This window comes from Ochotona curzoniae, unplaced genomic scaffold (assembly GCF_017591425.1).
Source record: "Ochotona curzoniae isolate NIBS_2020 unplaced genomic scaffold, NIBS_Ocur_1.0 scaffold_4701, whole genome shotgun sequence".
Lineage (NCBI taxonomy): Eukaryota > Metazoa > Chordata > Mammalia > Lagomorpha > Ochotonidae > Ochotona > Ochotona curzoniae.
This window is the reverse complement of record NW_024467122.1, coordinates 13285869-13310330: the sequence shown is the minus strand read 5'-3', so window position 1 is coordinate 13310330 and position 24462 is coordinate 13285869. Positions and strand designations below refer to the sequence as shown.

The 24462-nt window shown below is 43.2% G+C and overlaps 1 protein-coding gene across 3 annotated transcripts in view; it reads left to right on the top strand.

The window, feature by feature from the left end:
* HERC2 (HECT and RLD domain containing E3 ubiquitin protein ligase 2) overlaps positions 1–24462 on the top strand; it is a 188691-nt gene that overhangs the window by 70656 nt on the left and 93573 nt on the right. For all 3 annotated transcript variants that reach the window (XM_040969236.1, XM_040969235.1, XM_040969237.1), the window contains 18 exons: positions 1400–1628; positions 1724–1848; positions 2902–3080; positions 8991–9175; positions 10264–10419; positions 10936–11121; positions 12439–12609; positions 13267–13370; positions 14671–14821; positions 16111–16325; positions 16618–16750; positions 16848–16975; positions 17066–17261; positions 19605–19738; positions 20974–21147; positions 21224–21360; positions 21462–21613; positions 22266–22457. In XM_040969236.1, coding sequence (XP_040825170.1) covers positions 1400–1628; positions 1724–1848; positions 2902–3080; positions 8991–9175; positions 10264–10419; positions 10936–11121; positions 12439–12609; positions 13267–13370; positions 14671–14821; positions 16111–16325; positions 16618–16750; positions 16848–16975; positions 17066–17261; positions 19605–19738; positions 20974–21147; positions 21224–21360; positions 21462–21613; positions 22266–22457 — 2947 coding nt within the window. The remainder of the gene's footprint in view (positions 1–1399; positions 1629–1723; positions 1849–2901; positions 3081–8990; positions 9176–10263; positions 10420–10935; positions 11122–12438; positions 12610–13266; positions 13371–14670; positions 14822–16110; positions 16326–16617; positions 16751–16847; positions 16976–17065; positions 17262–19604; positions 19739–20973; positions 21148–21223; positions 21361–21461; positions 21614–22265; positions 22458–24462) is intronic.

The following is a 24462-nucleotide window of genomic DNA, read 5'->3' as shown; positions in this document are numbered from 1 at the left end:
TGAAGTGGTGTTTGGAGGTGAGTTATCTAGTTGAGCCATCTTACCAGTCCTTGTAAGATACTGATTTTTTTTTTTTTAAGATTTTTATTTTTATTATTTTTTATTGGAAAGGCGGATATACAGAGAGGAGAGACAGAGAGGAAGATCTTCCGTCCGATGATTCACTCCCCAAGTGACCACAACGGGCCGATACTATGCCGATCCGAAGCCAGGAGCCTCTTCCGGGTCTCCCACGCGGGTGCAGGGTCCCAAAGCTTTGGGCCGTCCTCGACTGCTTTCCCAGGCCACAGGCAGGGAGCTGGAAGGGAAGCAGGGCTGCCGGGATTAGAACCGGCGCCCATATGGGATCCCGGGCGTGCAAGGCGAGGACCTTTAACCACTTGCGCCACCGCGCCGGGCCCAATACTGATTCTTGAGATTAAGAAATGAGAACAGTAAGGATTGGTTGAATATTTTGTTCTTAAGATTCATTTTATTTACTGTAAAGGTAGAGGGACACACACACACACACACACCCCGAAAGAGAGGGAAGAGAAAGGGAGGGAGAGAAAGAGATTTTCTATCCATTGTTAGCAGGGATCTGGATCAGAAGTGGAGCAGCTGGGACTTGAACTGGTGTCCATATGGGTCACTTTAGTAACTCTTCACCCTTGGCTCTCAAGATATACCGAAAGGGTAGTTGTACATTTGCCTCTCTGGGGTTCTTTGGGGTTTCTTACAGAATCTAGGTCAGTTCCGGTTCTCATTCCCTGATTTGGAATATCTACCCAGGTTAGGGGTATACATTTGATTTCATATGTACCCCCAGGGTGCGTTGAATCTCTGATGTCTTACGGGTTTTCTGTCTGAAGCCTGGTTGAAGCAGTGTGTTGCTCTCCGGCTGTGGTTGGATGTCAGACAGTTTTGCTGAGTGCCCACAGAGTTCTGCAGAAAGTAGTTAGGAGCCTATGTGTAAAAGGCTGTTTTGAAGGTAACTTGTCTGGGGCATCTTGGGCTCTGTTGTGGGTGTCTCTGTGGGTTCCAGCCTTGTCATTGAGGAGTTTCCTTGCATACTCTCAGCTTGGTCATCTTATTTTGAACAGTTTTTTTGGTTCTATATATCTATTTTTTTGTGTATGTGTTCGGTGCAGAATTTCCTGCTTCCTCTTTCTTTAATCCCCTTGGCTGATCTTAGCATTTCCATATTCATATAATTGCTGAGTTAAAAATTTCTTATAAAATATGTTAGGATGTATTCTAAGTTACTGTAGGGTCAGACTTGGCAAGTTTTAACAATACATATGCTGATATTATTTAATAAAGTAATACTTCAAATTATGTTTCATGTAGTCTTTAATAAAAATTTTGTAATCCATTTGGTTTTAAGAGTTCTAAGTGCAAATTGTTTTTTTCCTTTCAGTTGCATGCTGCCATTAGTCACCAGGTTGACCCGGAATTCCTTGGTTTAGGTCTGGGCAGTGGCCTCCTGAACAGCCTGAAGCAGACAGTGGTGTCCCTGGCCAGCAGCGCAGGCGTGCTGAGTACTGTGCAGTCAGCTGCGCAGGCTGTGCTGCAGAGTGGCTGGTCTGTGCTGCTGCCTACTGCCGAGGAGCGGGCCCGGGCACTCTCAGCTCTCCTGCCCTGCGCAGGTAGGCAGGGTGAGGAGCTGGGTGGTGCGAGGGTCAAGGTGACCGGAGGGGACAGTGTGTCATTCAGGTTAGCCGAAAACCTCTTTCTTTTCAAGTTTCAGGAAACGAAGTGAACATTAGCCCAGGCCGTCGATTCATGATTGATCTGCTGGTGGGCAGCTTGATGGCTGATGGAGGCTTGGAGTCGGCCTTGAATGCAGCCATTACTGCAGAAATCCAGGTATAGCCTGGAAGTACATGAATCCCATTGGACTGTTGGGGTTGGAAATGCTGCACTCACTTGGGAAGAAGTGATGACCCGTTTTACTGTTGCTGAGGAAGCCGAAGCATGAAGCTTAGTGGCATCCAAGTATTTTCTTTCTTTGGAACTCTTTTGTCTTACTGATTAAAAAAACATTATTGAAGTAATATTGGGGTGAATTGCTGCCACTTTAAATCTATCTCAAGGAATCTGGTAGCTGCCGTGTTCATGACATGGCTGTTTCCCATCCCCAGAAGGAGCTGCCTGTGTCCCTTCGTGCTCGAGCACTGGGAGCCACGCCCTGCCCCTCATTAGACTCCCTTTAGCTGTTCTGAATGGGGCCTCAGTAGGGTCGTATGGCAGATGCTCATTTCTCTGTTTTACCTCACTTGATGATGTTCAGATTCATCCATATTTGTGTGTTTCTCTACTATTACTGTTATTGGGAAGTTTTCATTTTTTGGTCGTAGCACTGCTTGCTAAGCTATCGTCTTTTTTGCAGGATGTTTGATTGGTCCTAGTTGGTCCTAGTTTTGAACTATATTGAGCTGCCAGGATCATACTATGTACATGTCTGTTAGTGCACATCTTTTTTTCCCTCATGTAAATGCTTTGGAATAGAAATTGTTACGTCCTAGGGTGCCTGCATGTTTATAGATTCTCAGAGTAACTTTGTCATTTGTATCTGAGCAGTGGATGTGAGAGTTCTAGCTCTTTCCTGTTCTTACATGGAACATAGATTTTGCAAGTCCTGAGCAGGTTACACTGGGTGTTGTGAGAGAATCAGAAGCCAGAGTACAGATTTTAGGGGCTTCACAGAAGTTTGGAGAGTGTCAATAGTAGCAGCCTGGACAGTAGATCTGTAGAAAGCCTGTTTGAAAATTGAACGCTGAGTGACATGGTTTCTAGTATGTGGGCTGTTGCCACCAGGTACGTTTGAGAGCAGGTGGAGACAAGGACAGTTGCAGTGGCTGCTGCGCCTTCATGCCTGCTGAGGTCAGTGATCACTCATTCCTGTGTTATGGATTGCAGGATATTGAAGCCAAAAAAGAAGCACAGAAGGAAAAAGAAATTGATGAACAGGAAGCAAATGCCTCAACGTTTCATAGAAGTAGGACTCCACTCGATAAAGACCTCATTAATACAGGAATCTACGAATCTGCTGGGAAACAGTGTTTGCCTCTGGTTCAGCTCATACAGCAGCTTCTTAGGTGAATAATATCAGTTGCATGCTATCTTTTTTTTTTTAATTTGATTTCGTTTTATGACATAGTTTCATAGGCTCTGGATTCCTCCATCACCTCCTCGTGCCCTCCTCCCATGGTGGATTCCTCCACATTGTTAGTTGCATGCTATTTTAATAAGTCATTACTGGTTTTCATGTCAAGACAATGATAGCAGGGATGTCTGAAAAATGTGTTTGGCTGTTGAAGTTAAACTCAGAAAGGTAACTGGGATAACTATCGAGAGCCAACAGACTTAAATATGATGAAAGGAGATGTAGAAGTGTATGGGGAGATTTTGAGGTTTTTGTGCAAGAGAAATTGGAAAGTGTGATAAATAGACAAAAAAATCCTTATCCTCATTAGTAAGCAGGTAGATGAAGATCAAGACAAGGTTTATTTTGAAAAACTGATTAAATAATTCTATATGTCAAAGGTGTGTATGTGTATATATATGTACATATACATGTATATATGTGTATATATATGTGTGTATATATATACACACATATACATGTATTTCAAGTATAGTTTCTAACTTAAAAGAATAAATTATATGAAAGAATTCTATTGTTTTAGAAGACTGGATCAGAAGGAGGGAAGAATAAGTCGGATAGGGATTATGAATAGAAGCTCATGCTGGCAAGTATTGAAGTGGTCAGACGTTGTTTGCTAAGGAAGTTCATTCAGAAACAGTGAAGGGGTTGGTATTTATTGTAGTCAGTAAGATGTCCATATTTCATGTTGGAGTACCTGGACTTGATTTCTGGCTCTTCCTCCTCACGCCAGCTTCTTGCTAATGTAGACTTTGGGACGTAGTGATGTTGTTTCAAATAGCTCAGTGTGTGATGCTGATGTGGGAAGACCTGGAATGAAGTCCCTGGCTTCTGTCTAACCGTGACCCTAACATCAGCCCAGGCTTGGCTGCTGTGGGCACTGGGGAGTGAACCAGTAGTCAAGAATGCTGTCTTTATTTTTGTGGTTGCTTGTTTCTTAAACATGTTTTTTTTTTGTTTGTTTGTTTTTAATGAAGCAACCTGCAGGGTGATTTGTGGCATCAGTGTATGTGAATGTGGGCTCCTGGGTTGTTATATTCTGTGTATACACAGAGCGTTAAAGGCCTGGTAGGCTGGCTAAGACAGTAAGGACAGAGCAGGCACCCAGGTGCTGTGCGTACCTGTCTGTGGAGGAGTGCGAGTGGACCTAAGGACCCTGGGCCTGCTCTCCAGCAGGGAAGCTCAAAGTTAATGCACCTCAGTTAACTTCTGAAGGAAGAAGTTTCAGAGCTAGTTACTGTCATTAGTTTTGTAAACACTCTTGCAAAACATCTTTCTCATTTTTAACTTTTAAGATTTAAAAAATTTTTCTCTGATCTGATTATTGTTTCTCTGGGACTTACATTGTAACAACTCCAGGTGTGACCACTGGTGTAAATGTCTCAGGGGAACCATCGCTTGGTGGAGTGTGAGAGTCAGTAAAATGTTCAGATTCACAGAGTTAATCAAAGAAACAAGGAGAAAATGGATGTTGAGTGCTTTGCAGTTGAAGTCTGAAGTTTATATGACATTGGAAGGCAGCTGTCTGTTGGCTGCTAAGATTCCCACGGGGCACTTGCTGTTGGAGAAATCTCTGTTCAGGCTTTTGGGACTGGGAAACCATCGTCTCCCGGCCTTAGTGTCCGGGCTGGCTATCACTGTTCATGGTTTCCTCATTACTACTTGAGGGGCACACACTGCATTTTTTTGTTTGTTTTAAAGATTTATTTGTTTATTTTTATTGGAAAGTCAGACATACAGAGAGGAGGAGAGACAGAGAAGAAGATCTTCCATCCGATGATTCACTCCCCAAGTGACCACAACGGCCAGTGTTGCACCGATCCGAAGCTGGGAACCAGGAACCTCTTCTGGATCTCCCATGTGGGTTCAGGGTCCCAAAGCCTTGGGTTGTCCTTGACTGCTTTCCCAGGCCACAAGCAGGGAGCTGGATGGGAAGTAGAGCTGCTGGGATTAGAACTGGCGCCCATATGGGAATTTGGCACATTCAAGGCGAGGACTTTAGCTGCTAGGCCGTGCCGCTGGGCCCCCCACACACTGCACTTTTTAAAAATTGCTTTTACTTTATTTGAAAGGCAGAGGGACAGAGGGAAAAAGCGAAAGATCCAGGCCGACTGAGAGGGAGAGTGCCATCTTCTGTCCTTTGGTTCACTCCTCAAATGCCTGGAACTGTCAGGGCTGGGCTGGACTAAAGCCAGGAGCTTGGGACTCCATCTGTGTTGCCCATGTGGACTGCAGCAGCCCAAGTAGTTATTATCTGCTGCCTCTCAGGATGTACGTTAGCAGAAAACAGAGTTAGCTGGGACTTGAACCAGGCATTCAGATATAGGATGCAGGCGCCTCACGTGACAGCCTTATCATTGAGCTGGGTGTTCAATATTTACACCAAGTCTGTTATTAGAAAACATTTAGGTATTTTTGAAATACCTTGACAATATGATTTTATTGTTTCAACTGTACATTTTGTGATTCTGAGTGAAGTTCAAGATTTATTTTATTTATTTGAAAGGTCAAGTTTCAGAAACTGAAAGGGAGAGACAGAGCGAGCTGTTTCCAGTTTGCTGGCTCACTCCCCAGATGCCTGTGATAGGCAGGGCTGGGCCAGACTGAAGTTGGGAGCTGAGAGCTTTTTCTGGGTCTTTCACGTGGGTGCAGGGGCCCAAGCACTGCTTTCACTGGCACATTAACAGGGAGCTGTATCTGAAGTGGAACATCCAGAACTCCAACTACCTCGCCTATGGGAGAGCTGAAGGTGGTGCTTAACTCACTATGCCACAATTGTGGCCCCAGATCAAGTATTTTCAATGAAAATATCACTGGTTGTGGCCTACCAGGCTAATCCTCTGCCTGTGGCACTGGTATGTGGGTGCTGTTTTGAGTCCCAGCTATTCCACTTTTAATCCAGCCCTGCTTTTGCTTGGGAAAGCAGCAGAGAATGGCTCAAGTCTTTAGGCCCTTATGCCCACATGGGAGGTATGGCAGAAGCTCCTGTCCTTGCTTGAGGGTGGCCAGTCTCAGACATTGCAGCCATTTCTGAAGTTGACTAGTGGATGGAAGCGCTCCCTCTCCATGTCTTTCTTCTTTGTAAATCTGCCTTTCAAATAAAAATAAATATATTTTTTAAAGATTTATTTTATTTTTATTGGAAAGTCAGATATACAGAGAGGAGGAAAGACAGAGAGGAAGATCTTAGATCCACTGATTCACTTCCCAGGTGGCACAACAGCTGGAGTTGTGCCAATCCAAAGCGAGGAGCCAGGAGTTCTTCCAGGTCTCCCACGTGGGTGCAGTGTCCCAAGGCTTTGGGCTGTCTTCGTTTGCTTTCCCAGGTCTCAAGCAGGGAGCCGGATGGGAAGCGGAGCTGCTGAGATTAGAACTGGCTCCCATATAGGATCCTGGCGCATTCAAGGACTTCAGGCACTAGGCCACCATGCAGAGCCCAAAATAAATAATTTTTTAAAGAAAATATTACTGTGGCTCCACTAATTATTATCTGAAGTTTTGAGCAGCCATCGCTCTGTGGCAAATTCACGGGGTGTTTTCCCTATCTACTGAGCATCTTTGGCCTGTGTGCTCCATTTTTCCCACAGTAGCACCTTGATTCCACAGCAGTTATTAACATAAAGTTGTGTGTGCTTTTTAAAAACTTACTTGTTTTTATTGGAAAGGCAGTGTTATGAGAGAAAGGAAGAGAGACCCAGGGAGAGAGAGAGAGAGAGAGAGAGAGCGAGAGAGAGAGAGATCTTCCATCCATTGATTCACACCCCAAATGACCATAATGTCTGGAGTTGGGACTCTAGAGGTGTGAGCTAAGAGATTCTTCTGAGTTGCCCATGTGAATGCAGGGGCCCAAGGAGCAGAGCCATTTTCTGCTGCTTTTCAAGGCTACACGCAGGAAGCTGGATAGAAATAGAGTAGCCAGGACTAACCTTGGCAGAGGGTTAGTCTGAGAGGCCACCACGCTGACACCAGGGTTGTATGTATTTTAAAAATACAGAGCAAAAACTTCAGCATTGAAATAAATGTCATAAACATTTTGGAAAACAGTGAAAAAATACATTCACAAAACATTCCCATTGCAAGACCCTTGGAATCCATACTCTTTTCATAAGCTTAAGTGATCTGCCGCTGTCCTTGCACAGGTAGGCATTCTGTTTTCTTACATGGAGTGTTGTGATAGAAAGATACTTTAGATGTCACCTTGCTTATTGAATAACAGTCTAAGACTTTGGAGACGTTTCATGTACTCTACTGCTTGGGAAACTTGGGTTGTAGAAATTGCTTCCTTTCTTAACATTATTGTAGAACAGACTTGAGAGTAAGTCTTTTGTCTTACATTGGCAAGGAATCATAGTACCACTTATGTTTTGGGGAAAAAAAGCTATAACTTTTGCAATGAGTGAGTTGCATGTAACTGTACATTTTGATGGTGGTTCTGAACTTTGTATTAATGGAATTATTTTAAAATTGTTTTGTTTACTGTGTTAGCTGCTTCAGGTGCAGTAGCATAAGTGCCAGGTGCTAGGCCTGTTAATATGCGGGTTATCAGCAGTTTCCCTGACAGGGGCGGTTGAATGTGGGGCGCTCAGTGCATGCTGTTCTGTGTGGTGTGTCACAGGGTCGACTGCTTCCCCCATAACGTGTGTGATTGCAAGATGGAGTTGCTGTGGGTCTCTCACCCTCATCTGCCCTTTTTGCTCCTGTCCGCAATCCTGCTCTTGGAGTTTCCTGCTGTGAACCAGGGAGAAGACGTGATTGACGTTTTTTTCTCAGCCATGATGCTGTCACGTTAGGGATTAGGGAAATGCAGGCAAGAGCATGTTCTTGGCGTCCATGTTGTACCCAGGTCCTCAGGTCGTCTTTCTGATGTTGGTGTCAGCTCTTGCTTTCCTGACTGTGCACTCCTGATTCGGAGGGGTGGTGGAAGAGATCTGGTTTTACAGATCTAGAGCCCTGTGCTGCCCCGGCTCTTCTCCCCCTTTCTGCTCTCCGTTCAGTGGCCTGGCTCACCTGTAGCAGCGCCTTGTCCCATGCTTCTTGCACCCTCTTCTCTCCTTCCATCTCAGCGTTGCTGAATTGAGTCTGTTACGTGTGCAGTGTTTTCTCTCTGCTGCTTTGTCTTGTTCTCTGCCCTTTTTTACCTTTTGCTTATGTGACCAGAAGCACTTCACTGTTCCAGTTGTACTGTACCTCCTAGGGGCTCACGTTTCTCCCCTTCTGCTGATGGCTCATGTCTCCTTGCGCAGTGGAGCCGGGAGCCTCCACTGCCTTTCTTGCTGCCCTGTTCTTTCAGGACCTGGCTTCTACCTCGGGCTGTTTGTCCCTCTTTTGAGCTTCCTTTACTTTGTGAACTCTGAGTCGCACCCCACATGGTTTACCCTGGTGCTTCCGTGAACAGTAATTAATGCATATTGTAAAGTTGATGAAGCGATACAGACCCGTGTCTTCCTTATGAATAATATCATGTCTATATTTGAAATGTTGTGTACAAAAAGTAACAAGGCCTAGTATTTTCCCTTTTGAAGGTTTGTACTGAAGTATTTTTTAAGGGAGATCCTTTGTGATTTAGGACCCTTTTATGTTTCTAATAGGAGAACATTTGTAAAGCAGAGTGACATCCTGTATTTTGATCTTTGGAGCTCCTTGGGTCAGTCGCAGTTCTGACCTCAGTTCTGGTTGCTGCACATACACCTGAGATGTGTTTGGGGGAGAGAAGCTAGCTGCAGATCACCTGCGTGAAGGATCTGTGATTCTGCCGTTAGTTTGTCATGATTTGTCCCCTCTGCGTTTCCTCTGTTGCAAAAAGAATGGGTTTAAATTTGCAATCCTCTCTCCCCCTGCCTAGGAACATTGCTTCTCAGACTGTAGCCAGATTGAAAGATGTTGCCCGTCGGATTTCATCATGTCTGGACTTTGAGCAGCACACTCGTGAAAGATCTGCCTCGTTGGATTTGTTGCTGCGTTTTCAGCGTTTGCTTATCAGTAAACTTTATCCAGGAGAAAATATTGGTCAGACCTCAGATATTTCTAGTAAGTTGCCTAACATAGGAAAGTGCCTTATATGTGCTTTGGGCTGGTACATTTAGGCTTTGTGACATGCCTCATGTTCTTTATGCCCAGGTGTGTGGTTTGTACATTTCTAACTGTTGATTTGTGGGCTTCATTTTGCAGCCCCCTTATTTCTGCACTGCACTCCTCTCTATTTTTAATTTGTCTCAGCATTTAAATTTTTCTGTAAAATAGAAATGGCATTCTTTATGGTCACTTTAGTTTTCTAGGAGATTCCTTAGAGTTGTTCCACATGCTGGTATGGATCATTGGAAAGTGACACGGTGTGGGAGGGCTGACAGTGACAGGATCGAGAGGGAGGGAGACTTGAGTTTGAGTGAGAGCTCCTGGCACTGTGAGATGTTGGGCCAAGTCCTCTGATGTGAATGGTGTCCACCTGCCGAATTGTGGCAGTCCCTGCAGGTGCTTGAGGGTTGCTGTAGGGCACATGTGGGTGCTCAGCTCAGCACTGTGCATGGCCGGGGAGAGGAGCACCTCTGGCCAAGCCCCCGCAAATAGTGGCTGACTTTCTGTGCTAGAGCTCTCTGCCGTGCCTCAAAAGGTCTGTTGATTTTGAGACCATTTTTAGTCTCAAATAGCTCAGTTATTTTCCGAAGAGAGTTGGGTCGTTGCTGTTTGGTGAATTGATAATTGAATTGATAATCTGAAGAAGGCGACTTTCCTGAAGGCAATAAATCCCAAGGACTAATTAAGGACCATGTAGGCAGAAAGGGTGAGGATTTCATGGGCCCCAAAACGCCTCTCCTTGTTTAGAATCATAAAGAAAGAAAATGTCTGCTGGATGTCAAGTTTCAACAATGTATAAGTTATGACTTCAGTATTTATTCACTCAAAGTTTATAGATATAAACAAGGTATAAATTTGACATATGTTCATGTCCCTCAAGTTGCATGCTATACAAAGTGTTAAGCTCTGGTTGACAGGTTCCTGTTTGAAAACTTTATGGTAGGTAAAGGATGGGTACGTGAGAATGAATAATAAATTAAGTCAGTATTCGTAGAGTCAATTTTTATTAGTGAAAAACGAAATTTTCTAAAACTTTCTTCAAGGTCCTGAGCTAATGGGTGTTGGTTCCTTGCTGAAAAAGTATACAGCACTTCTGTGCACACACATTGGAGACATCCTGCCCGTGGCGGCCAGCATCGCTTCCACCAGCTGGCGGCACTTTGCAGAGGTGGCCTGCATTGTGGAAGGAGACTTCACGGGTACCATTCTTGCTTGTTATCTATGGACTTATGTTTTCATTAGGAGAGAATGAAAATTCTGATATATTCTTTCCTGTTAAAAATGCCTGCTACAAACATGTTCTAGTCTTTTGTCTTTTTGAGTACTTTTAGTTCTGTTGATATGTGGCCTTTCAGGGGAGTTCTCTGACTGGACATGTAATTCGTGGTTTGGCTTATGCCACCACTGCTAATGCATCCTTAATGAGGCCACAGGACATAATTTCTAAGCCTTTTTTTTTTCTGATGGCAAATATTGTGATAAACATTTAATTTTTCTGTTTGAAACAGTTTTGTTTAAAATGTTTTGGTAATTCACAGTATCCTTTTTGATCATTTTACACAGTCTCTTTAAGAGATGAAACAAATCAGAAATATGCTAAAGAGAAGTATTCGTGTGACTTAGGACGTAAACATAGAGGAAGGCTACGAAGTGCTTTGATAGGATGAACACCTTGATTTGCATCTTAGTGATGTTTGTCTCCTTTTGAAACGCAGGTGTTCTCCTTCCAGAACTGGTTGTTTCTATAGTGCTGCTGCTCAGTAAAAATGCTGGTCTCATGCAAGAGGCTGGCGCTGTTCCCCTGCTGGGTGGCCTGTTAGAACACCTGGACCGCTTCAACCACCTGGCCCCTGGAAAGGAGCGGGATGACCACGAAGAGTTAGCCTGGCCTGGCATCATGGGTAGGGGTCCCTAAACTTAGTGAACTTTGGGGAAGGTGTACTCTTGTCTCATTTGTTTTGTGTTTCCAGCTGCCAGAACAGTTTTCTTTTTCTTTTTTTTTTATTTTAAGATTTATATATTTTTATTGGAAAGTCAGATATACATAGAGGAGAGACAGAGAGGAATATCTTCCATCTGATGATTCACTCCCCAAGCAGTTGCAACGTCCGGTGCTCTGCCGATCTGAACCCAGGAGCCAGGAATCTCTTCCAGGTCTCCCATGCGGGTGCAGGGTCCCAAAGGTTTGGGATGTTCTTGACAGCTCTCTCAGGCCACAGGCAGGGAGCTGGACTGGAAGTGGAGCTGCTGGGATTGGAACTGGCGCCCATATGGGATCCCGGCATGTTCAGGGCAAGGACTTTAGCTGCTAGGCCACGCCACCGGACCCCAGAACAGTTTTCAAAGGAAAACCAATTATTTGCTATTATTTCTGTTCACAGTAGTTTAAGTGGAAAATGAAGATAATCTAATAAATCAGAATATACTTATATTTAAAGAAGATTTTTCCATTAGTAATTGTAGCTAGTTGTTTAAATAAATATGTATTAATATAACTTGATGCAAAGTGTTTAAAAACTCTGGAGATCTCTCCTGATTGATGTTTTCTGAAGGAACAGCTGAGGTGGCTGGTTGGGATCCAGTACGGGGGTCAAAGCTGACATGACTGCCTTTCTGGAGTCCTGGGTGGGATGGGGAATCAGTGAGATAGGGGAGCCGTACAATTGGTGTGGTTTTAGTGTGTAACAAACTGAAATGCAACTTGCCTTTTCCAAGTGTTTTAAGGTAATATCTTTCATGTGATTCCCATCTCCCAGCCTCAGGTGAAAGTTGTGGCAATACCTTCACTTCATGTGAAAAATCTTGTGAACATTTTAAATAATAAAGCCATTTGATAAATACATTTTAAAAATATTTATTTGTAAAGGAGAGTGACAGAGAGCAGGAGATGGCCTGTTGGGGACAGAGTAAGAGTTGTTCATTTGCTGGTTATCCCTCTGAATGGCTGCAATAGCCAGATGTGGGGCAAGCTGCCAGTAGGACCAGGAACTCTGAGTGTGTCTGCCACATGGCCGGGAGGGCCAGCACTGGGCCATCGCATGCTGCCTGCCTGGGTGCATTAGCTGCAAGCTCCAACTCAAGACTGGTTGTTGAGACTGTAACCAGTGCTTGGGGATGGGATGCTGGTATTGTAAGAGGTAGTTCGTTCACACAGTTTGTTGTTTTTATTTTATGTATTGACTTGCTGAGTGATTTACTCTTGGCTTTTGTACATACAGAGTCATTTTTCACAAGCCAGAACTGTAGAAGTAATGAGGAAGTGACGCTCATTCGCAAAGCTGATTTGGAGAATCACAATAAAGATGGAGGCTTCTGGACTGTGATTGATGGGAAAGTGTATGATATAAAGGACTTCCAGACTCAGTCACTCACAGGAAATAGCATTCTTGGTGAGGACATGCTTTTTTTTTTTTAAAAAGAGGAGAGACAGAGAAAGATCTTCCATTTGCTGGTCTGTTCCCTGAATGGCTATAGTGGACGGAGCTGAGGCAATTGAAAACCAAAAGCCAGGAGCTTCTTTTGAGTCTCCCATATGGGTTTAGGGTCCTCAGAACTTTAGTCATCCTTCACTGCTTTCCCAGGCCATTAGCAGGGACCTGGATGAGGAGTGGAGCAGCCAGGACACGAACCAGTGCCCAAATGGGATGCTGCTGATTGGAGGTGCAGGCTTAGCCAGTAGAGCTAACATACCAGGCCCTTGAGGCTGCACTTCATGGTTAAAAGTTGCAGCACGGGTCATTTTCAGCTAAACGTATGACTTGGTAAGTGATCTTTAGTTCTGCACTAGCCCTTACACATAGCTTAGTTGTCTGTTTTATCAAGACATTGAGAAGAACTTCTTATCATTATATAGTTTTGGGTCAGTACCTGTTAAGAGTATGTCCCAAGGCCTCACTTGGCCTTGGCGAGACTGGGAAAGGTACGGGATCAGTATTTCGTGGTGAGCCTTGCTTTTGATTTCAGTCTGCTTACTTCCTACCTACATGTCTGCTGTAGCTCTCTGGACAAACTGCACTGACATTGTGTTGCTCTTTTTATTGTTTCAGCTCAGTTTGCAGGGGAAGACCCAGTGGTAGCCTTGGAAGCTGCATTGCAGTTTGAAGACACACGGGAATCAATGCATGCGTTCTGTGTTGGCCAGTATTTAGAGGTGAGGCCGTTTGCTGCAAGCAACGTGGGGACAATGGGACAGCCCCTCTCTGGTGTGCTAGTATGATTTTCACCCTCCTAGTATAGATATTTGGGCCTCCTGTGGCTCAGGTAACATAAATACCCGTTGGAAGATATTTTTTAAAGGTTTATTTATTTTTATTTGAAAGGCAGATTTACAGAGAGAAGGCGAGACAGAGAGAGATCTTCCAACCACAGCTTCCTTCCCCAAGTGGGTGCGGTGGCCAGAACTCGGATGGTCTGAAGCTAGGAGCAAGGAACTTCTAGGTCTCCCACATGGGTGCAGAGGTTCAAGGATTTGAACCATTCTCTGCTCTTAAAGTCATAAGCAGGAGCTGGATAGGAAGTGGAACAGCTGGGATCAGCGCCGGTGCCCATTTGGGATGCCGGCATTGTAGGCTGAGAATTGATCTTTTGAGCTACCATGCCAACCCCCCTCTGAAAAATATTTCTTCCACATTTATTAATGGTATGATGGGCTAGTTTTTAAATAATGATAAATTGGTAGAACATATTGATAGTGTTCCGCAAGGATTAAAAAGAAAAAGGTTAAACTTAGGCTTTTACAAGTTTATGGAGAAATTTGGGTTGTCCATATTATCCTGAAAAAATTTTTTTTAAAGAAATGCAGTTCTGTACTCTCTGCACATGTTCTTTAGTATTGTAGTTTTTATATTGTGATATATCCAGAGTAGTAAATATCAAATATGCTATCAAATATCATAATGGTTCAGAGCTTAAGATATTTTATGAAGGGGAAAATTAACATTGATTATGGTCTAACAGATTGTTTTCATTTGAAGTCTTGTTTTCCTTTTTAAAATGAGCTTGTTTTTTTTGTTTTTTTTGTTTTTAATCAGGATAAACATTTTTTTTTCTGCACCAGTGGTAATGGCTTACTGACCTGCAGCAGTTCTTATCACTGGTTTCTTTATGCATGCTACAATTCATAGTGTGTTCTGAAGCATTGTATATAGTCATTCTGGAAACATGATTTGATTTCCTAGGGAATATTCTAGCTAAGTCACGTATCTGGTTTCTCTACTCATAGTCCTGTGGATCTGCCGCTTGCCTTCCAGGATAGGTGGGCTTTATGTGGCATCTGCTATTTCTTGGGCACGGCAGCATAAATACACTAATGCTGGCTGGCATACAGAGTGCCTGCACACACACCCAGGGCCCTCTCATGACTTGCTCTTCAGGACATGTACTGTAGGTTTTGTCTTGTTGTTGTTGTTACCCCTAATGTCTCAGACTGATGATGGTGTTATTTTTTGCAGCCTGACCAGGAAGTTGTCACCATACCAGACCTTGGAAGTCTGTCTTCACCACTGATAGACACGGAAAGGAATTTGGGCCTGCTTCTCGGACTGCATGCCTCCTATCTAGCAGTGAGCACGCCGCTCTCTCCTGTTGAGGTCGAATGCGCCAGTAAGAAAAGCACTGTTTTCTCCTAACCAGTTAGCACACTATTTTGTTGTAGTTGACCCCTCAGTACTGCTCAGGGTGAGCCAGGAAGAGTGATCAGCACAGTTGTTGATGACCACAGGAAGAATAGTGAGGCTTGGCCAGTTAGAAGCAGGTGTGAGTGGCATCATGTGTGCGGTCACAGGAACCTAGCAGTGTGCAGGATGACCTGTTCTCTGAGAGAGACAGGTCCATCAACACTATTGTATCCTGTGTGTCCTGAAATCACACCATATTTACCATTTTCTCTTTGGGGCATGGCATTCTGTTTGAAGATTTAGCTTTTTCCAGACTCAAGGGAGGTGCAGTCTTTGAAACCACCTGAAATAATGAAGTTTTCCCATAACTCATAAAATGTATTTAAATTTTCTTCACATAGTTGTAAATTTCTCAGTTGTCTGTGTCAGCCAGCATGTGCTGAACCATTGCTGCGCAGGTTACCACAGGGAAGGGTAGGGTGTTCCTCTGCCTTCAGCTGCTGTTTGTTTTGCGTTGAGCTGGCTTTCTAAGCACATCAGTACACGGGGTGGTAACTGACCTGAGAGAGAGATGTTCTTAAGCATCGCGGGGGAGGAGAGATGTTAGGGCCATAACAATCAGAAGCTGCATGGGCAATTCTGGGCAGTGACTGGCAGTGTGGGGGTTGTTGAGGAATGCAGGTGTCTGCCTGGGCCCCTGTGGAGCAGAGCTGTGTCTATGTGCAGGGTGCTCTGCTGCCCCTGGTCTTCCCCAAAAATGATAGCAGGAGAAGGCTGGGAAACTCCAGGGTGGACGAAGCAGAGGAGCTGTGAGCCGTGTGTGTATGATGGGGAGGGAGCAGAGGGCTCATCTACCAAAAGATCAGGTTTGTGTTTTGGATTAATTAGTGGGCTATTTGGGGCTGCTCCAGAGTGCTCTGAATCCAAATGTCTAGTTAAAGCCCCTGAGTGCATTTGAGATTTGCTTGCTTGGATTGCTCCAAAACCCAGTGTGTATCATAAGTAACAATTTGTGGTGGTATACACAGTAATTGGGGTGTTTCCCTCTAATTATCATAAGCTGCTGTAAAACATTCCTATTTGAGTTGATGAATAGGAAACCCTCATTAGACTTGATGCAGGCTTCCTTTACAATCTATTAGGTCTTGGATCTCTAAGATACACTAGATGCACCAGATGTAACTTAATGTCCCATTTCACCTTCTAAATCAGGTAAGTATTAATTTTGCCATGTTGCTGAATAGTATAGTTGAATTCTTCTTTACTTACTTCCAGAGTGGCTTCAGTCATCCATCTTCTCTGGAGGCCTGCAGACAAGCCAGATCCATTACAGCTACAATGAAGAGAAAGACGAGGACCACTGCAGCTCTCCCGGGGGCACACCTGCCAGCAAGTCACGGCTCTGCTCCCACAGACGGGCCTTGGGCGACCATTCCCAGGCATTCTTGCAAGCCATTGCGGACAATAACATCCAGGATCACAACGTGAAGGTGAGCCAGCTCTCCCTGCTACTGCATACAGTAGCACTGTGTACAGTAGCTGACGAGCATTCGGCTTATCTGAGGAATGCTTGTGCGGTCTTGGGTAAGCACAGCACAGACTTTGCTGTGAATGTTGTTTGGATTGTTGACTTTTGAGGTGAGAAGCTGGTTCTTTTCAGTCCATCCTCTGTAGTCATAGAGGAACTCTTGATGGCAGGTGCATCAGCAGCTTTGGCTGCTTTAGGGTTTGTGAAGACTCATGGGGTGGCTCTGCAATTATCTTCAGCCATTTCTGTTGCAGGACTTTCTGTGTCAAATTGAAAGGTATTGTAGGCAGTGCCACCTGACTACCCCCATCACCTTTCCTCCTGAGCATCCTGTGGAAGAGGTTGGCCGCTTGCTGCTGTGTTGCCTCTTAAAACATGAAGACTTAGGTATGAAGCTCCATGCCATGCTATACTCTAGGTTTTTTGACTGACATGCAATATAAATACAAATTGAACCTGCATTTCTCTTAAATGTCTTTTGCAGGTCATGTGGCGCTGTCTTTGGTTCATGCAGGTACCCTTGGTATTGAGCAAGGAAAGCACAGAACGTTGCCTAAGTCAGTGGTGGATGTTTGTAGAGTTGTCTATCAAGCAAAATGTTCACTCATCAAGGTGATTATGTTTCAGTCATTTTAGTCCTGTGCCGTGCATAGTTGCTGAGATATTTTTTGTTAAAGTTTCTTTTCTTATTTCCCTTTGCAGACGCATCAAGAGCAGGGCCGCTCTTACAAGGAGGTGTGCGCGCCCGTCATCGAACGCTTGCGATTCCTCTTTAATGAACTGAGGCCTGCAGTTTGCAATGACCTCTCAATAATGTCTAAATTTAAACTGTTGAGTTCTTTGCCCCGTTGGAGGAGGATAGCTCAGAAGATAATTAGAGAGCGAAGGAAAAAGAGAAGTAAGAATGTAAAAGATGTGAGGGTACCTCAGAAAGTTTGTGGAACAAATGGAATTAGAGGATAACTATTTTGGTGCAAAAATGTTTTGTAATTCACCATTTTCAGCACAAATATTTTCAATGAACTTTTAAAGACCCTTTTGCATATTTCAGAAATTTTTATACCAAAATGACTTTATAATTCTACTTTCCATAAATTTTCTGAAATTTCCTTGTGCTCTTAAAGTATATACTTCCACTCCTATAAATGAGTCTGTGAATGAGTAAAGCTGTTTGCTCCTGTTCATGGCATGTGGCGTTTCTGCATTATATTTGTGTGTGTTTATAGTTACATGCAGAAATCATGCATATTTTTCCAACATGTCAGATAGTTATGTAATTTTAGAAGTAAATATGTTAATGATCTATTATCAAATTGATACTAAAAAGATGACTGCTAAATCAGTGAGGGAATTTTTTTTAAGGAACCATTTATTTGAAAATCAGCATTACTGAAGGATAGTCACAGAGAGATCCTCTGGTTCATCCTCTGGTTCACTTCCCAAGTGTTTGCAGTGACCAGGGCTGACCCAGGCTGAAGCCAGGAGCTAGGAGCTTCATCTAAGCAGCAGATGTCAGAATGCTCAGGCAGTGCTCTGCTGCTTTCCCAGCCATTTGTCGGGAAACTTGATCAGAAATGAACAATGAGGACATGAACCAATGCTCATATGGGATGCTGGTGTTGTTCCATTGAGCTGCTGCTCAGTCAGTGTTATCACAGTGCTAAACCTGGAGAAGTGTTTTTTTTTTTTTTTTAAGATTTACTTTATTTGAAAGGTGGAGCTAACAGAGACAGAGGGAGAGATAAGAGAGATTTTCCATCTGCTAGTTCACTTCCCATGTGACCACAGTGGGAGGAGCTGGGCTGTTCTGAAGCCAGGAGCCTGGAGCTCCCTTTTGGTCTTTATGTGGGTGCAGGAGCCCTAATAATTGGGGGCCATTCTTCGCTGCTCTCCCAGGCCCATCAGCAGGGAGCTGGATCAGAAGTGGAGCAGCCAGGACTTGCACCGGAGCCCATATGTGATGTCGGCACTGCAGGTGGTGGCTTTATGCACTATGCCTCAGCACCATCCCCAGAAAAGTTCTTTTAATTAGTCTGGTAATGAGATATATGAGGTTGTTTAATCTTAATTTTATTATGTTATTCTTGAAATTTTTTTTGAAATACATATATAATTTAAAGTTTTATTTGTTTATTTGAAGGGCAGAGAGAGAGAGAGAGAGAGAGAGAGAGAGACAGGCAGAGATGAAGACAGATCTACTGTCTCCTGCCTCACCCCCACATGCTTGCCCTGGCTGGATCTGGGCCAAGCTGAATCTAGGAACCTGGAACTGCATCCAGGTTGCCCGATGAGTGGCAGTGATTTCGTGTTTGAGCATCACCTGCTGCCTTGCAGGATGCTCAGTAACAACCCAGAGTCAGAAATGGACCCAGGACTTGAACACAGGAGCTTTGCTGGTGGGATACAAGTGTCCCGGATGGCTTTTTAGCCGCTGTTCTAAGTACCCGCCCCAAGTTATTGATGTTTTAAAGGAAACAGTTGTAGTAGAGTACAGATAAGACTTTTTGCATCAGCTAGTCCAAATCTGGGTAAAGTGAAGTAGAATGCTTTAGAATTTACCACTTGTGGTAAGAAATAAGCTACAGAAATTATGCTATTAATTATATTGTTATTAAACAATAGTAATTACTGTGTTTTGATGGTTGCTTTTAATAATATGAAAAATGTGTTTTGGAGGCCATCCTAAATTGATTGTTCTGATTAATCCCTTAAACTACAACTTGGGTAGAGCTTATAAATACAGTGGTGTAAGAATCCACTGCAGTAAAAACATGGAAATCCTTTTAACTCAGGCAACTGGGAGACCCATATCCAAATCATAGGCCCAGGAGGCCGAGCAGCGTCTGCCTGGGCAGGCATGAGGGTCCATCATGCTGCTGTCTCATGTCCTGTCAGGTTCTGAGCCTGCAGTGTCTTCTTTCAGAGTTTGATGTTGTGGGGTTGCAGCTTTATTATATGACTCTCTCCCTCCCACTCTGCTTGTCCTCCTGCGTTCCTTCCCTTTTTGGTGGATTTTTGAATTCTGTCAGCATCCTGGCACTCTCCCCCGTGTCTGACATGGTGTGGCACAGTGCTGTTACCGAATGTCATTGGGATGAGTTGTGATTTTCTTACTTTTGCCTTTTTGGCACTGCCGTTTACAAAACTGTTTGTGTAAAATATTTATCCTCCCTGCAAATTTAAGTATTTCTTGATTTAAAATTTCATGATTTTTTAAAACTTGCTGTATTTTTAAACTTAGTTCCTAAGAAGCCGGAATCCACTGATGATGAAGAAAAAATTGGAAATGAAGAGAGTGATTTAGAAGAAGCTTGCATTTTGCCTCATAGCCCAATAAATGTGGACAAAAGACCCATTGCAATTAAATCACCCAAGGTGCAGTATTGTGTGACTTGACCAAATCCTAGCATGGCCCATAACAAAGGGTTTCGTAGCCATTGTGGGTTGTACCTTTGTACTTGAGGACTGGTAGTGCAGTTAGTGTAGTTGCTTGTCATTAAAGAAATGGTCCAAAGTTGCTTAAATCACTTAAGGTGCAGAGCTCAGGGCTGTAACTGTTGTAGTATTTCATCTTATTCTTGATAATATATTATATCATCATCATCATTGTTCATTACCTAGTAACTGAACATACCCTTTGTTGCTACTGTTCTGAAGAATTATTTGCTTATTTTGAATATCAGTGTTGACAGAGAGGGAGAGATCTTCCATCTGCTGGTTCACTGTCTTTGCAGTAGTTGCAGCTGCAGGTTGAAGCCAGGAGTCAGGAGCTTTCTCCCCATGCGGGTTGCAGGGACTCTTAACACTTTGACTGTCTTTCACTGCTATTCCCAGGTAGCTGGGTTCAAGGTGAAATAACCGGGACATGAAATGGTGCCTAACATTACAGGAGGCAGTTTTACTCTTTTTTTTTTTTCTTAAGATTTTATTTAATTGTATTGGAAAGTCAGATATACAGAGAAGAGAAGAGACAGAGAGAAAGATCTTCCATCTGCTGAATCACTTCTTAAGTGGCCACAATGGCCGAAACTGAGCCAACACAAAGTCAGGAGCCTCTTTGGGGTCTCCCACGTGGGTGCAGGACCCCAAGGTCTGAGCCGTCCTGTACTGCTTTCCCAGGCTGCAAGCAGGGGGCTGGATAGGAGGTGGAGCAGCCTGGACACAAACCAGTGCCCTTATGAAAGGCAAGGACCTTAACCACTGGGCTACTGTGCCAGGCCCGCAGCTTTACTCTTTATACTACCATGCTGACCCCTGAGTAAATTGTTTTTACCAGAAATTATACTGGTCCCTGGGCTATCAAAATAAAATGTTTTCACTTTTTGTATGCCAGATTAGCTTGTTTCAAAGTATATCAATATAAAGTATATTAATAGTGATTATAAATTCATTTATAAGGAGACTTATAGCATGATTTAAAAATTTTTACAATATATCACTAAATACATTTACATTATTTTGCTAATTTGAGACATTGGCATGATTATATTTTAGTGATATTAATGTTTGTATTTACGCATGTATCAGACTTACGTACATTTGGTATGTACTTCAAATTACATTTGAATAAACTCTGTGAACTAATGGTGAACATTGCTTTCATTTGCTAGGATAAGTGGCAGCCGCTGCTGAGCACCGTCACAGGTGTTCACAGATACAAGTGGTTGAAGCAGAATGTTCAGGGTCTGTATCCTCAGTCTGCGCTCCTCAGTACAATTGCTGAATTTGCCCTGAAAGAAGAACCGGTAGATGTAGAGAAAATGAGGAAGTGCCTATTGAAACAGGTAAAACTATGAGAACACACCTTCCCGCTCCCAGTCCTGCGTGCAGCCTTTAACTGTGTGCGTTGGTATTTTGCAGTTGGAGAGAGCAGAGGTTCGCCTGGAAGGCATAGATACAATTTTAAGATTGTCAGCCAAAAATTTCTTGCTTCCATCTGTGCAGTATGCTCTGTTCTGCGGATGGCAGAGGCTTATTCCTGAAGGAATTGACATAGGGTAAACTTTTACCTCGTTTTTTTCAGGAGGCTTGTAGTGTAGAAAGCATTGTTGTGTCAAAGTTAGACATCTTAGTAAGATTCTTCATATTTGTCTGACAGGGAACCTCTTACTGATTGCCTAAAGGATGTTGATTTGATCCCACCTTTTAATCGGATGCTGCTGGAAGTCACTTTTGGCAAGCTGTATGCTTGGGCTGTTCAGAATATTCGGAATGTTTTGATGGATGCAAATGCCAGATTTAAAGAGCTTGGTGAGTTAACAAGCCTGACAGATTAAAGACTATATTAAGAGAGATACTGTGGGTAATTTCAATAATTGCATCAGCATCATTTCCTAGTTTGGTTTTACTTTTATGTTATGGAAACTTGCAAATGCCAAATTTTGCTTTTGCAATAATTTAACTAGCTTTATGTTAGATATATAATCTCAGCTACTTTTAGCTTTCACTGATTCTAAACAAGACTTTGAAAATTTGACAGAATATATAGTCTTGAAGTACTCTTAAAAACTTTTTGCATTTTTCATGTTTTTGTTTGTATTACATATTACACCTCTAAGTATGTATATCCTAAGTTAATATTTATTTTCTTGATAATGTGAGTACTGAGAAATTCTAGGATTGATTTTGTGGTGGGAAAGTGGAACATTGCTTTATATTTAAATGAAAGGAGGTACTGGGATAGAGAGAACTGGGCTAAAACCTGCTAGGAAGTTGGGTCTCGCAGGTGTGTGAAGTGCAGGTGGTAGGGCCATTGCAACCCATGACTTGCCTATTTCCCACACTCTTTGGAGAACCATTCAAGAACAGAAAATGTAATAGCTGGAATGATTTTTTTTCTGTATTATATATATATTCTTATATCTCTGCACACACAAAGTCAGTGCATCCTAATGCTCCTTAGGGATCCAGCCTGTTCCTCTGCAAACCATCACCAATGAGAACCCCTCCGGACCCAGCCTGGGCACCATCCCCCAAGCGCGTTTCCTGCTGGTGATGTTCAGCATGCTTACCTTGCAGCATGGTGCCAACAACCTGGACCTCCTGCTCAATTCGGGCACACTTGCCCTCACGCAGACAGCACTGCGACTCATTGGTAGGTTTGAGTCTCTTCTGAATGTGTCAAGATTTTACCTTGATTTCTTGCTTTTAAAAAATCTACTTTAAAAAAAATTATGGTAAGATAGACAAATGTGAAATTTACCATTTTACGTTTAAAATTCAGGCCTGGTGCTTTGGCATAGTAGGTTAAGTCCCCATTTATGGCTCCAGCTTTGTATTTGTGTGTCAATTCAAGTCTGACCTATCTGCTAGCCAGTGGGCTAGGAAAGCAGGGGAGAATGGCCCATAGACTTGGGACATTGCAGCCTACATGGGAGACACAGAAGAAGTTCCACGCTCCTGACTCCAGAGTCCCTTCATCTCTGTCCATTGCGGCCATTTATCTCTCTCTCTCAGTATCTCCTTCTCTCTGTGTAACTCTGCCTTCCAAAATAAATAAATACATCCCGTAGAAAGTTCAAAATTCGGTTGTATTAACACATGCAGAATTTTGTTTAGTCATCACTATCTAGGTCTGGAACATTTTCTTTTTTCTTGTTGTTGAAACATTTTTTTTTTATTTTGAATTTTATGGTACAGTTTTATAGGGTCTGAGATTTATAACAGATTGGTGGACTTATGACTGCTTATGAAGGACTATGCTGTTGTAATAATATGGGGAGAATCAGTCAGGAGGTTGGAATTTGGGGTGGGGGAAATCCCAGACCCTATGGACCTTTTCATTGCAATAGGCCTCGTACCCTTTTTGCCGTCATTGCTGGTTTTCCCCACCCTCTGGGCCTCGGAGACCACAGATCTGTACTGGGCTCTCGCCCATGTGCTCCCTCTGTGTTGTCTGGAAAAATATTCTGGATATTTCCTATAAATGGACTCATAATTTGTGGTGTTCTATGGCTTATTTAGTATACTGCAGTATTTCATTCTTTGAATGATGGAAAGATAATCACTGTATAATCTGCGTTTTCTCTTTGTTGATAGTTGGCTTGTTTTTGTCTTTTGTGAATAGCGCTGCTGGGAACATCGGTGTGTGAGTTCTTGTTTGAACACTATCTCTGGCTCCTTTGATTGTTTAACTTGTCTGGGAAACTACTGAACTTTACCACAGAGCTCTGCTCCTTTTCCTTCTCGTTATCAGTGGACAAATTCCAGTTTCTCTGCATCCTCTGCAACAGTACAGGTTTTGTGTTGTACTCAGACTAAGGCTTTCCTAATAGGAAGTGTTATCTTGCCGTGGTTTTGATTTGCATTACACTAATGATGAATGACATTGAGCTGCTTTGCACATACTTGTTGGCTACTTGGCTCTCCTTTGTCCATTTTTAAATTGGATTGTCTTTCTTTTATTTGTTGGTGAATGGTATGAGTACCAACAAAAATGCCACATAAATGTATCAAACATTCAAAGAATTAACATCAGCCCTGAAACTCTTCCTTAAACATCCTGGCTGTTTGATCTTGATCAGATTTATGGTTTGACATTTCTTTTATCATGTGGATTGTATTTTCCTTTGCTACCTGCTAGTTTTTAATTGGAGGGGTGAAGGTGGTGACACAGTGGTTGGAGCTGTCTCCTGCCCTGCCTGCATCACTTGTTGGAGTCCCTGGGGTCGAGTCCTGCCATGGCTCTTGGTGGGCAGCAGGCAGTGGCACAGGTGCTGGGCTTCCTGCCTCCCATGGAGAGAGCCATGTGCAGGTTCCGTCTCTCAACTTTGGCTTGGCCCAACGTTGTGGGGGTTTGCAGAGTGAGACTGTGGGTGAAGACACCTCTTTCCCTCTGTGTTATTCTGCCTTTCAAATTTAAAACAGTTTTAATTTGGTGAGTCCAAATTTTTTATTCGGTTTGGTTTTTTGTGTCATATCCAAGCAGCTTTTGCCATGTTCAAAATGGATGAAGCTTATTCCTTGATTTCCTGAGTTTTATGTAGTTTCTGTATTGGGGTTCTTGGTGCATTTTTAGGCATTTTTAAAATGCAGTTTGAGTTAAATGTCTTGGCTTTTTTCTTTCTGTCAGGTGTTTTGATATATCTGTTGAAAAGGCT